Source organism: Delphinapterus leucas, chromosome 1 (genome assembly GCF_059928025.1).
Source record: "Delphinapterus leucas isolate spDelLeu-1000000601 "Yukka" chromosome 1, BTC_Dleu_Yukka2, whole genome shotgun sequence".
Classification (NCBI taxonomy): Eukaryota; Metazoa; Chordata; class Mammalia; order Artiodactyla; family Monodontidae; genus Delphinapterus; species Delphinapterus leucas.
The window spans coordinates 107,178,481-107,193,386 of NC_143129.1; the positions used below are offsets into that span (position 1 = coordinate 107,178,481).

The following is a 14,906-nucleotide window of genomic DNA, read 5'->3' on the forward strand; positions in this document are numbered from 1 at the left end:
GGTGGTGGTGGTGGTGATGGTGGTGGTGCTATGGGCCCAGAACCCACCTTTCCTCCTCCTCACCCATTTCTTCCCCCTCCTGAGTGGTGGTCCCTGCGTCACCCACAGGGAGCCCCTAGGCTTCCATGGGGCAGTGAATGAGGGACGTGGAAAGAACCTGAATTTACATAATACAATGAGGGCACTGCAACTCAACCTTCAGTTCTTAAAGGGCTATGTGGCCAACATATTAGTATAGCAACGGTCCCACTGCTTTTGTCTTTCTCATCTGTCTATATGTTTCTTAGCTTGATTTTCATGTAAGTATATTTTATCACAGTACTTTTTCGTAATGCATCTCAAAATCTTTGTGGAATAAGTTGGTATCTGGATATGTGCACAGAGTTCTAGGAGAGAGAGGCTGGCATATTACACTGCGACAAGACACTCATAGAGTTTGGCCTGACTTTGCTACAGGACCCACCATTCTGAAGGTGCTGTGGTATTTTATGTGTTTTATACATACTGGCTTGAAGTGATCCAAGTGAAAACTAAATACACTCTAAAATGTATTCCAGGATTCTTAAGAAGAGCCTTAAATATAGGGTTTTACTACAAGACGACTACAGTCTCCCCAGAACAATGAAAGATATTCTTAATGCCACTTACAAGACATTAAACATAGATGGCCTCATTAGTCCCTTTACTGCTACTGGCAGATTTATTGGGAAGAGGGGCAATAATAAGAAGTACTTTTCTAAGTGAGACAAAGTATAAAACAGCCTGCTGACTTATAAAAATAATGCTTTGTGTAAATTTTACTAAGGGTTATTAAAATTTCCTAAATTATCTACAGAAAAATAAAACATATATTTAAATTTCCATCAGTTTGAAAGACTCAGGAGAAAAAAAATCTGAAATTCAAACAATCACAGTATGCAAGTTTTCTGATTTTCAAAGGAGTATTTATAGCTTGAAAGGGAAAGGCTGGCAAAATATATAAAAATTAGGGAGACAATTCTTTTCCTATTTCAGGAAAATTATAGTTCTTGGAGAAGACATTGAAAATTAGCTCTCAGTTGATACACACGCCTTGTGTTAGAGTTTCTAAAGCCCCCTCCTCTTTTTATTTCCGAAAAGAGAGACACTTTTCTTTCAGAATTTGAAGAATGGCATTAATGACCTAAAGTTCTAAGGTAAAGGTCTGCAAACTACAGCTGAGGAACTAGATCCATCAGACACAGAGTGCTTCCCTCTGGCCAGAGCTAAGAATAAGTTTCACATTTTAAAAATAGCTGGAAAAATTCAAAAGAAGAAGAATATTTCTTGATACATGAAAAATACAAAATTCAGATTTCAGTGCCCATAGGTAAAGTTTTACTGGAACACAGTCAGGCCCATCCAGTTACACCTTGCCTATGGCTGTTTCTTGCTGCCGCGGCAGAGCTGAGTAGTCGTGACCCAAACTGAATGACCCAAAAGCTGAAAACTTTTACACAATCTGGCCTTTACAGAAAAATTGGTCAACCCCTGACCTAAGAGATGATGCCCACTGGCAGGCCCCTCCGTGTGTCCCTGGGGCACGTGGCAGGAGACATACCTGGTTGAAATGGCACAGGCATTTGTCAAGACACCGGAAGCAGCAGTAGCAGCATCGGGACACACAACTCGACCAGGCACCGTGCTGCTGGGGTCAGGTTAAGAATGAAAGGATCAGTGTCAGAAACAACACAGGAAAGAGGTAAGCAGGCAGTTTCTGTGAACATACCGTGTTCCTACTTGGAGACCCATGTACCTGGGGAAGCACTGCAGCAGTTCTCACTCGGTAGAGAAGTTCTTCTATTCTGTATATGCTACTCCTACTACTAATTATTATCATTTCTACTACTGATGAGCACGATTTCTCTCCTGTGGGCTTACCTGTTAGGACTGCTGTTAACTTCAGCAGAAAGGGAAATGGGTTAGTCCATATTTACTAGCAAAGGTGAAGTAGACCTCCTGGTTCTAGTAAAAAAAAAAAAGAATCAATCTCTCTTCCCTCTTCACCTTCCCCTAAGTGTCTTCAATTATAAACTCTGCTTTTTCAAACCAAAGTCTGTATTCACGAAAACTTCACATCCCTGAGACAATAAAAACTAATGCACTGTAGATACTAGTTACGTGTCCACATAAAAAAAGAGTCAGGTTTAAGTTTTTTGGAAATACATCCTATAGTGAGACTTTCAGGGCTAAATTTTCAGGGATAAATTAGTCCTTCGAAATATAACTTGAACTTGTGTATAACTCAGGAATGAATAATTTAACGAAACTTGTTGGGGGGAGGGGTGATTGAATGTGCCCAGACCCAGAGTGGAGGATCCCTGAAAACAATCCTGAAATAGTTCTCTTTGAGGACCCCAGGAATAACTCAGCCTTACATGGACATTTTCTTGTCTCAATGTTAATTCAATTGGATGAAATTTGACCTGGATACTTTTCAGCCTGGCCATGGTTGTAAATAAGCCACTTAACGTAAGAAGGGTCTCACAGTGGCCGTGTGAAATGTTTAACTTGTAGGTACGGTATGGGGCTGTAAAGCTGCTTAGGAAGACCTTTTTTTTTTTAACCTAAGAAAGGACACATTTCTCCAACAGTGACACCACTAAAAGGGAGTTTGGCCCCTTAGTCCTTACGGGATCTGGCGAGTGATAAATAACCTTTTAGACCTCTGCCGGAGAGGATGACCCAGTAACTTCTCTTTCAGATTTATGGAGGCTGTTTCCCCAAAGAATTTGAGGTGTCTAGCTCTAGGGGAGATAGTCCCCTACTGCTCATTAATTTGTGAGTATCTATTACTAATGCATACATATACCTGTAATACCTAAATATGAATATATTTAATATAGATAAACAATATGAATATATTTAAAACAAAAAAGCTGCTCTGTTCTTCAAGAAATCCTTCTCCTAAGTTTCCCAAGATTGAAGGATCAATTTCAAAATGCAAGAGCCGGAGTAGCTTGATTTGTCCTGGATGTGCAAATGCTTCTTCAAGTCACAGACATGTAGCTAAGCAGTACTTCAACAGAAATACAAGAAAATACTCCCTGATCAGGGGCAACGGTTTAGCATGCATTTCAAGATGAGGAAGCTGGATAATTTTATGCGAAATTCAATCAATTGTTCCTAATTAATATACTAATCTTAAATCTTGATTACAGACTTAAATATCAACAATTCAGATTTCTGCTTAAAAGAGCAAACAAAAACAATTCTAAAGTATAATTATGAACCCACAGGTAAAACTTCCCCAATTAACTAAGAGCACACACGTATACGCAAAAGGTTGGACTCATGTACGTTTGAGAAACTCTGACCAAGTCACCAACGCTGAGGTGGGGATGGGGTCGAGATTAACATTGTGTGAGAACAGAAAAGTTGGGGAAAATCCAACCTTCCCTTGTTTGGCAGGCCAGAAATACCATGAGAACAGCTGTTTTCCTGGTGTTTTGGTTTCCACTGCCATTCATAACCAAATGTGCATGGAAATAAAAACCAGGGAGGAGAAAAAACCCCAGGCACAAAAGCTCCACAGTTTTCTGTCTTTGGAGCTGAGATTGAGGTCAGCTTGCCCATTTCTAACTATCAAGCACGTGCGTGTGTGTGCGCGCGCGCGCACACACACACACACACACACACACACACACACACACACCAGCAACTTCCCAGGTCACCGTCCAGGAAACACAAAAGGTGGGGAATATTTTAGCATTAAAACAGAAACAAACAAACATTATTCTTATCTCATAGTGTATTTTTCTTTCTTTAAAAAATAAAGCATGATAAAAGTCCATAAAAACTTGCTTAAATTGCATGTTAAGAATTCCTCCCATTTGTTCAGCATTTAAATAAGAAGGAAAACCAGCAAACTCAGAGCTATGCCCTCTCCACCCCACCTCTGCCACCACATTGGAGAAAATCCAACAAACAAAGCTATGAACAAAACAGGGACCGGGACAAAAAGATTGCTGGGGGTGGGGGGATGGGACCTGAAGAACACTGGAGCTTTCTGAACGGCCACTGGCACAGGTCACATTCCTGTCCCGGGACCCAGTGTAGTTTTCCAGCGATTAACTTTTCTGTAACCCAAACACGGAGCGCACTCTGTTTTAGGGTGCTGCCTTACCTTCTCTTTCAGAGTGTTATAGATGTACATGAGAACGGCTCTTGGCATCCTCACCACAGTGATTAAAAATGACCCTTTGACAACTGTTCCCTGATGGTAGCAGAAAAGAATGGAGAGAGATGAAAGGATCGGGCGATCAGGAGGGTCATTTTTATTTCTGGGAACAGGAGAAAAAAAGACAGCATTTAAAAAACACTATTTAGAAAGAAACGAGAAACTTCTCTCTGGTTCAAATCATCTGTGGTACTAACAATTTAGAAAGCAGGGATGCCATCCGCATTTGGCAAGTTTTTTACACTCCTTGGTAGCTAAGGTTAAATGATTTCTTGGACGAAGTTAATTCCATTTGGTGGCGCTCAATGTTACAAACATGGAACAGAAAATTAAAAAAAAATACTGATGAGTTAAACAAGTTTTCCTCTTTACCACGCCTACCACCTCCACCAATCCATTAAATTGCGTATTGATCCCATTTTCATTTTCAGAAGTTTAATTATATAATAATCCCCAAGGTTTAAATTACACACGTGCATCTGTAAATATTGCCAGTATTAGCTTGGTGATTAAAATCACCACCAAATCACATGACCAGGATTGGCAGCCAGAGAGGAACCAGCTTACAGCGAAGGGAGGAAACGTTCTGGCTTTCACACAGCTCCAAGCTCCTGAAACCCAGCTGATTTCTGCTCTGCTCTGTAAAGGTCACTTCACTGTGAATCATTTACCGGACTTGTCATGACACAGCTCTCAAGAATGCAAAAGTCAGTTTCACAGGCAGGAAAAAAAGTGAAAAAGAACAGAATGGGCATATCCCCTACCCAAGCCTGAAAGATAAAACAAAGGAGGGAGGGCTGATGCAACCCCTCCCCCGACACTGATGCCAGTTCTAGGAAATGAGGCCCTTTCCGAAAAGCCACTTCACTGATTCCAAGTGAAGCTTGCTTTCTTCATAATGGATTATTCTACAACTTGCTCTGGTTGCTAATAAGTCACTACGAATTCAGGTTTTGACAAGAATCTAGGTTTTGAGGGAAGAAAAGGAAATTGGCCAGAAATGTTTCAAGAGTTGGCAACAGCCGTATTTTGCTGTTACTTAAATCATCCAGGAAGGAATAGAGAATATGAAAGTAATATTGCGAGCAGAATAACTGCAATCCAGTTGTGCCACAAAAAGGGCGATGCGTGTTTCAACTCAATATTGTTGAAAATAGGAAATACCAGGGAAGCTATTGCTGATATGAATTCATTTAGATCTGATAAACTAGAAAAGTAGCACAGCCAGGAAAATCTGACACATTTTTTTCCCTTTTCCTCATTCTTTTTTTTAAAAGGAAGAATGTTTACTTTCCCATTTAGGAGATGGATGTGCCTTAGAACGTATTATGGTGCTCAAGAGGGGATGCAGAGAGAAGGCGGCAGCACCTGCTTTCCATCTGGTAGGGAAACAAAGGATTCACAGGCCACTGTGAACTGGGCCTTGGGGGCTGGTCCTCCAGGTACTGAAGTTTGGGGTTAGGCACCCGCTTTCCAAGGCTTTGCTGGGATGGGATTAACCATTTCAGGCCGAGGAGTGTCTGCACTGTCCGGACTGCCCTCATCCATGTGGCATCCCAGTGATGGCTCCAGCCGCTCCAGGGCTTGGCTGGAAGAAGATGTAGACATTCCAGAAGCTGAGTTACCACGTGAGAGAGAAAACCTGAAAAGAAGGCCAGCTTGTGGAGCCAGGAGTCACTCAATACCCGCCCTGAGAACTATAATGCCACCCCACAGGGAAAGGTCAATCAGTGGAGGGTCTTGGAGTCCCCGCTTTCTCTCCCTAGACCTTTTTTCCATGTTCAAAGGTAACATCATCTTATCATCCCTCCTCCACTATGCATGTGGCTGGGGCCTTCACCCCTGTTACCTTCACAACCAGCAAAAACTGCCTTCAGGAAGAGGCTCTGATTGCACCTGGTGAAGCTTAAACTGAGGCTTCACCGTAGTTTGAGAATTGGCGTTTGGGACTGCAGTGCAGCGAGGGGTGTATTGGGCAGCTCAGTGATGGGCTTGTGAGGATGCTAGTAGGGCCTCCCGTCAGGCCTGTGCCTCTGTCTCTAGGGAGTACTGCGTGCTGAGCATCTTCCACCGGGTTCTGTGGGTGGTGGCCGTAGGAAGACCCCGGGCAGTGTGAGAGAGCAGGAGACTCGAGGATGCGCCCCACACGCCTAGCTCCCCTACTTTTAAACTTGTGGCTGCTGAGCGCTAAAGGTGCCTGGCCCTGTGCAGTGGAGCCAGGGCCCCAGGACACTGCATCAGCTCAAGTCACTGGACAAAGCATTTAATGGTTCCATTCATCCAAGTCTGTAGCACCTCTGGGTCATGGTACGTAAGTGCTGTTTTGCAACTACTATTTGCTGGGACAGTAGAGCATAAGTCGAATCCAGCAACTTCGGGGTCCTAGAGGCACGTTTTAGCTCCAGTTAGATCCAGCCTAGTGCTCATTGAGAACTCTTCAACAGTATGGAAAATTCATTTTGTGGTATGGCTCCTGGACAAGGACTGGGCTGCACAGGATGGATGGATGGCCTCCAATGTCAACCTGGTCCTGAGCAAAGGAGCATGGTGTGTCCCTGCAGAGACCCTGTCCTTTCCTGATATTTCTTTCAGCAAAACTACTGCAAGATGGGATTGTGATGACTGTGGGGAAGCTGTGAGATTCATCTTTCCAGTCTCAAAGAAAATGGAAGCTCTTTGCTATGAAGAACAGGTCCTTGGCAGCTCTTCTCAGGGTTAGGAAACTCATCTGTCTCCTACCTAAATTCCTTAGGCTCCGCTGTGATTCCACTTCCTCACTTCCTCCTCAGCAAATCCAAAGCAGCTGGAAACCATCTTTTGTATAGTTGCAAACGATGAAGTCATGCCTCATGCGTCCCTTCTCCAAACTGAGCGGTGCTGGTTCCTTCCTATCACATCTCAGCCACATCTTTATGGCTCTCAGTTGACCCCTCTTCAAGCAAATGGTTGTAAGAGGGAAATTACATAGGTTGCCCATGTCCTGGTACTTGATGGTCTTTGTATGAACTCTTCAGCCCTCTTACTGCTTAAATGAATGACAGAGATGAATGCACTCTGGCTATATTTAATTCTCACCCTGAGTGCAGGCTAGAACATGAGATTAAAGAATTGTGAGCCCTGAGATAAAGAAAAACCTTGAGGTTTCAAAATTAGCACACAGTCAAAAAGAATGCAGAACTCTTTAATAAATGAAATAGTAGTGCTAAAAATAAATCAGCATGCATTTTACTTTGAATTAGTTTGTTTATTTTTATCAAATATATGAAATATCTTAAAAAGTCAAATAGCACTGCTAGGCGTAACAGGAAAAACAAGAGTTTTCTTTCCCCGCCACTAATTTTCTCTCCCTGGAGGTAACATTTTAGCTGTTTCTTCTGGAACTCACCCTCACGCTTCTAAATTACTTGTTCTTACTGCTATTTCTTGATTTTTTTTTTCAGCCTCAGAGACTGTCAACCGACTTCCCACCATGGAAGATGCAGGTTTTATTCTCCGACACAGCCTAAACTCCCCAACACACTCATTTTCCCACCCCTCTTCTTCTCAACATAATTACACTGAAGTTTTTAATGTTTTTTTCCCAGCTTTATTGAGATATAATTGACATATAACATTATGTAAGTCCAAGGTACACAATGTGTTGATTTGATCCACTTATATATTGAAAAATGATTACCATCATAGCGCTAGCTAACACCTCCATCACCTCATATATTTAACCATTTCTTTTTTGTGGTGTGAACATTTAAGATCTACTCTTTTAGCAACTTTCAAGTATATAATACAGTCTTATTAAGCATAATCACCATGCTGTACATTAGATCCCCAGAACTTATTCATCTTCTATCTAGAAGTTTGTACCCTTTAACCAGTTATCTCCCCTTTCCCCTACCCCCAGCCCCTGGTAACCACCATTCTACTCTGTTTCTGTGAGTTCGGCTTTTTTAGATTCCACATATAAGTGATATCATCCAGTAACTGTTTTTCTGTGAATTATATCACTTAGCATAATGCCCTCAAGGTCCATCCATGTTGCTGCAAATGGCAGAATTTCCTTCCTTCTCATGGCTGAATAATATTCCATTATATATATCACATCTTCTTTATCCATTCACCTTTCGATGGACACTTAGGTTGTTCCCATACCTTGGCTACTGTGAATAGTGCTGCAGTGAACATGGAAGTGAAGGTATTTCTTCAAGATAATTTTTTTATTTCCTTTGGATACACACATAAGAAGTAGGATTGCTGGACTGTATAGTAGTTCTGATTTTAATTTCTTGAGGAACCTCCATACTGTTATACTACTTCCATAATTGCTGTACCAATTTACATGCCCACCAACAGTGCACAAGGGCTCCCTCTTTTCTACATCCTTGCCAATAGTTATCTCTTGTCTTTTTGATGACAGACATTCTGACAGGTATAAGGTGATATCTCATTGTGGTTTTGATTTGCATTCCCTGATGATTAGTGATGTTGAGCACATTTTCATGTGCCTGTTGGTTATTTGTATGTCTTCTTTGGAAAAGAAGTTCAGTTCCTCTGCCCATTTTTTAACTGGATTTTTTTTTTTACTATTGAGTTGTGTGAGTTCTTTATATATTTTGGTTTTTAGCAGCTTATCAGACATACAATTTGCAAATATTTTTTCCCATTCCATAGGTTGCCCTTTCATTTTGTTGACTGGTTCTTTTACTGTGTAGAGATTTTTAGTTTGATGTAGTCTCACTAATTTTTGCTGTTGTCGCTTGTGCTTTTGGTGTCATATTCAAAAAATCATTTCTAAGACTGATGTCAAGGAGCTTTTCCCTTATGTTTTCTTCTAGGAGTTTTATGGTTTTAGTTCTTATGTTTTAAGTCTTTAAACCATTTTGAATTAACTTCTGTGAACAGTGTAATACAGAGGTTTAATTTTATTCTTCTTCATGGGGTTATCCAGTTTTTCCAGAACCATTTATTGAAGATATTAACCTTTCCCCTTTCTGGGATCTCAGTTCTCTTCTATTGATCTATGGGTCTATTTTTATGCCAGTACCATACTGTTCATATAGTACCATACAATACTATAGCTTTGTTGTATAGTTTGAAATCAGGAAGTATGATGTCTCCAGGTGTGTTCTTCTTTCTCAGGACGCTTTTGGCTATTTGGGATCTTTTGTGATTCCATACAAATTTTAGGATTTCTTCTATTTCTGTGAAAAATATAATTGAAATTTTGATAGGGAATGTATTAAATCTATAGATGGCTTTGGGTAATATGGATATTTTAACAATATTAATTCTTCTGATCCATGAACACAGGATATATTTCCATTTGTTTGTGTCTTTCTTTCATCAGAGTCTTGTACTTTTCAGTAAACAGATCTTTCACCTCCTTAGTTAAATTTATTCCTAAATCTTTTATTGTTTTTGATGCTATTGTGAATGGGATTGTTTTCTTTATTTCTTTTTTAGATATTTTGTTGTTAGAGTATAGAAATGCACCCATTTTCTGTATGCTGATTTTGTATCCTGAAACTTTACTGAATTCATTGATTTAGTCTGTTTTCTGATGAAATCTTTAGGATTTTCTATATATAAGATCATATCATCTGCAAACAAAGGCAATTTTACTTCTTCTTTTCTGATTTAGATACATTTTTCCCCCCTTTTTCTTGCCTGATTGCTCTGGCTAGGTCTTCCTGTACTGTGTTGAATAGAAATGGTAAGAGTGGGCACTCTTGTCTTGTTTCTGATCTTAGAGAAAAAACTTTCAATCTTTCACCACTATGTTTTAGTTAATGTTTAGGGTTTACATTATCAGTACATAAATAAAATAAAATCAGTACATAAAAAAAAATACAACTGATCCAAACAGTGTATTCTGATTATATTTCCTTTTCTGTACAACTTTTGGTTTTTCCTTAAGTTAATAATGTTTCACATTTTTTATTTGCTTGGTTTTCCATGGACTTCACCAAATGCTTCACCAAAGTATAAATTTTTTTCTCCACATATTCAAACAACACATCTGATATTCTCTCAGTTTGCTTTTTATTTTTCCTTGGAGACATCCCTCCCGGAGCCCACTGCTCTCCAGCTCCTCCTTGGACTGGTTGTGCTCTATACCTGCTGACTAGCTACCCTCCTGGGGATTCCCTTCTTTTCTTCACTGTGTTGGAGCCCATTTCCTGAAACTCATGTTTTCCTCCCCGGCTTACTCATTAGTTTCAGTGGAGAAAGGATGTGGGGAGGAAATCTTTTGGGATGTTGTATGCCTGAACAGGACTTTATCCTCCTTTACCCTTGACTGATAGTAGGAGTAGGTCTAGAATTCTAGGTTGGAAATAATCTTTCCTTAGAATTTTGACAGCCTTGTCCTACTGTCTCCCTGCTTCAGAGTTGCTGTTGAACATCAGATCTCATTCTAGTTTTTTTTTAAGTTTAACTTTACTTTTTATTGAAGTACAGTTGATTTACAATATTAGTTTCAGGTGTACAACACAGTGATTCAATATTTTTAAAAATTATACCCCATTAAGGTTATTATAAAATATTGGCTGTATTCCCTGTGTTGTACAATATATCTTGTAACTTATTTATCTTATACATAGTAGTGTGTACCTCTTAATTCCCTATCCCTACCTTAACCCTCTCCACTTCCCTCTCCCAAATGGAAACCACTAGTTTCTTCTCTAAATCTGTAGGTCTGTTTCTGTTTTGTTATAGTCATTCATTTGTTTTATGTTTTAGATTCCACATATAAGTGATAACATATAGTATTTGTCTTTCTCTAATTTATTTCACTAAGTATAATCCCCTCCAGGTCCACCCATGTTGTTTCAAAATAGCAAAATCTCATTCTTTTTTATGGCTAATATTCCATTGTATAAATATACCACATCTTCTTTATCCATTCATCTACTGATGGACACTTAGGTAGCTTCAATATCTTGGCTGTTGTAAATAATGCTGCCTGAACACTGGGGTGCATATATCTTTTGGAATCAGTGTTTTCATTTTCTTTGGATGTATACCCAGCAGTGGAATTGTGGGATCATATGGTAGTTCTATTTTTAGTTTTTTAAGAAACCTCCATACTGTTCTCCATAGTGGCTGCACCAATTTACATTCCCACCAACAGTGTACTTGGGTTCCCTTTTCTCCATGTCCTTGCCAACATTGGATATTTGTGGTCCTTTTGACTACAGCCATTCTGACAGGTGTGAGGTGATCGCTCATGGTCTTGATTTGCATTTCTCTGATGATTAACAATGTTGGGCATCTTTTCATGTGCCTGTTGGCCATCTGTATGACTTCTTTGGAAGAATATCTATTCAGGTCTTCTGCCCATTTTTAAATTGGGTTCTTTATTTTTTTTGATATTGAGTTGTATGACTTATTTATATATTTTGGATATTAACTCCTTATTGGTCATATCATTTACAAATATATTTCCCATTCAGTAGGTTGTCTTTTCATTTTGCTGATGGTTTCCTTTGTTGTGCAAAAGCATTTAAGTTTAATTTGTTTATTTTTGCTTTTGTTTCCTTTGCTTGAGGCGATAGATCCAAAAACTATTACTATGGCTTATGTCAAAGAGTGTTCTGCCTGTTTTCTTCTGGGAGTTTTATGGTTTCCAGTCTTACATTTAGGTCTGTAATCCTTTTTAGTTTATTTTGGTATACAGTATGCAAAAATGTTCTAATTTCATTCTTTTACATGTAGCTGTCCATTTCCTGGCATTACTATTAAAGAGACTTTCTTTTCCCCATTGTATATTTTTGCCTCCTTTGTCATAAATTAATTGAACATAAGTGCATGAGTTTATTTCTGGGCTCTCTATTCTGTTCCATTGATCTATGTGTCTGTTTTTATGCCACTGTAGCTTTGTAGTTTTGAATACTGTAGCTTTGCAGTACAGTCTGAAGTCATGGAGTACGAAACCTCCACCTTTGTTCTTTTTTTCAAGATTGCTCTGGCTATTCGGGGTCTTCTGTGGTTCCATATAAATTTTAGGATTATTCGTTTTACTTCTGTGAAAAATGTCATGGGTATTTTGATCAGGATTGCATTAAATCTGTAGATTGCTTTGGGTAGTATGGACATTTTTACAATATTAATTCTTTCAATCCATGAACACAGGATATCTTTCCATTTATTTGTTTCATTTTCAATTTCCTTCATCAAAGTTTTATAGTTTTCAGTATATAGGTCTTTTACCCATTCTAGTTCTTGATATTTTGCCTGTGATCTGTTATTCTCTGTAAAGCTTCTGGGATCTTCTCTTTACTCATGTCCTCCAGCTCTGGGAAATTTTGATAATTTCTTCCCTTCTTTTTTCTTTGTTCTCTATTTCTGGAACTCATATTAGTCAGATGTTGGGTGTCCTAAATTAGCCTCTGATTTTTTATCCTTTTTCTCCCATTTTGCATCTCTTTATCTTTTTGTTCTACCTTCTGAAAGAGTTCTTCAGCTTTATATTTTAATCCCTCAATAGAAAAATATCACTTTGCAATCATATTTTTAACTACAAAGAGGTCTTTCTTGTTTTCTCAATATTCTTTTTTTTTTATTCTTATTTTATGGAAGCAACAATTCTTGGTTCTTTCTGAGGATATTATAGTTGTCATTGTTGTAGTTTTCTTCTGCTGCCTGCATTGTCCCTATTTTCCCTAAGTTCTTTTTGATTTTGATCTTTTTCTCTCACTAGAGGCTCCTTCTAATGTTTAACAATCACTGGTTATCAGTTCACATTTAAGAGTGAGGCACTGAAAAGTGAATTAGAGGTTCTATATGAGGGTGACTGCTGACCGGTGAGTTCCACGACCTGGTTCAGAGTCAGGGAAACAGGCCATTTCATTGGGGGACCCCCACATGGCACCATCTGTAGGTCCTTTCTTTGGGTTAGACAATTTCTCCAAAGAAGAATCCGATAATCTCCTGCCAAGGAAATGTCAACCTGGCTGTCAACATCCTGGAGGCTAAGCTGTGGAGTGTGGGTTGGTAGTAGGTAGAACACTATTCAGTATTTAGACTTTCACTTGCTCCCCCTTCTTTCAGTGCAGAGCCTTGCCCCAGCCTCAGCTGTGCCAGATGCCCCACGTCCAGACCCTCTCTGATGACTTCTCCAGAGAGCAAAGCTCCCGTCTTGTCTTCTGCCGGTATGAAGGAGGGGCCCTGGGGCCCAACTGCTCCTTAGGAAGACCTTTTTAAACTAATCTTTGGAAGCACATTTTACACTTGAATTCCTGAGCCTCTCTAGGTTTTTGTGGCTCAAACCAGCCTCCTCTCCCACTGAATGCACAGAGATAGGGAGATATTCACTTCACTGGAATTTAAATAAAAAGCTCTCATTGAAAATGCTTTGATTTTGTGGTACTAAAATAGCACAAAATCACTGCTGTCAGAGAGATATGACCTGCTGGCCAATTTGGTTAGAATAATCTCTGCTCCTCTACTCAGGAGTAAGCAGCACACATCACCGCCTCCAACGGCTCAAAGGTTCTCAATGCCAAGGGCTACAGCCCTTTGTGCATTCTATGGGCTCTCTAATGATGGAGGCTCCCAACAGCACCTCTGTAATAAAACCCACAGTACTCCTTATCATCAGGAGGTAGTTGCTCAATGGCATGAATCATCCCTGGTTGACTTTCTTACCCCCACGAACCCTCATGTTTTTCTGCTCATTTAGGCTGAGAGATTAGAGGAGGATCAGCCCCATAGGAGTAAACTTCCTGTTCTGAGTCCAACCCTGTCATTCTACTGGCCGTGTTCTTCTTGCCTGTGGCTTTATCTTTGCCTCACGGAGAGTAGCATACACAAAAGAGGTAAAGGGTTCAGATTGTGTGTGTGTGTGTGTGTGTGTGTGTGTGTGTGTGTGTGTGTCCTCAATTATTTTGATGAGGCAAAGGAGGATGAACACTTAAATAAGTATCATAGTGAACAGAGAAGCAAGTAATTAATTCACTAGCACTTAACTATATGAACATGAATTATATTTTATAGTCATGTACAATTCCCTTAGGATTTAAAATTGTTTTTCAGGAAAACATTCTCCTCATTTTGCATAGGATGAAATGAAGCTCGCAGAATTTACTGAAGTGTGCTCCAAATAGATCAGTAATGTTTTTAAAGTTTGAAGTCAGTAAGAATGGATATTTACAGGAGAAGTCAACCCCTTTCTTTTGGATATCTTTCAATTCTAAGCGGTACAAATACTTCCCTGTTGGGCTTCCTTCTGGATTTTCTAGCTTAAAGTAAAAGAGGTTGGAAATGTGACAGATTTAAGATATAACATTTCTTTTTACTACCAAATGAATATCCTTCCTAATTTTGAGCTTGGTCTTTTACTCTTACCAATCCTTTTTGAGAGGTCATGTCAAAATTTCAAAATATCTTTTGAGATACACACCATGAAGCACATAGACAAATCAATAGGAATAACATGCTAGACCTACCTGTTGAAATAACATGTAACCACTGCCCCAGCTATAGTCATTTGCTGGCATGCAAGGATGAATTCACTAGTCCAGATGAGGCCAATTAAATGGTACCACCACATATACCGAATGCCCGAAAGAGGCTTATATTCCACTTGGCCGCCTTCGATGACCTGTGCAGCTCCTAAAGTTTAAAACACAAACATGCTTTATACCTATGTTTTCCTAAGTATGGAAGAAGGTTCAACAGGCCATGCTTCCTCATACCTGGGCTTTGGCATTAC

At 39.6% G+C, this 14,906-nt stretch overlaps 1 protein-coding gene across 6 annotated transcripts in view; it reads right to left on the bottom strand.

Annotated features, from left to right (window-relative positions):
• SLC44A3 (solute carrier family 44 member 3) overlaps positions 1–14,906 on the bottom strand; it is a 91,673-nt gene that overhangs the window by 31,640 nt on the left and 45,127 nt on the right. For 4 of the 6 annotated variants that reach the window (XM_030759842.2, XM_089919214.1, XM_089919230.1 and 1 more), the window contains 3 exons: positions 14,641–14,806; positions 4,145–4,301; positions 1,580–1,666 (listed from right to left, as the gene is read on the bottom strand). In XM_030759842.2, the coding sequence (XP_030615702.2) occupies positions 1,580–1,666; positions 4,145–4,301; positions 14,641–14,806 (410 nt within the window). The remainder of the gene's footprint in view (positions 1–1,579; positions 1,667–4,144; positions 4,302–14,640; positions 14,807–14,906) is intronic. The other 2 variants (XM_030759844.2, XM_089919223.1) reach the window with 1 other exon arrangement.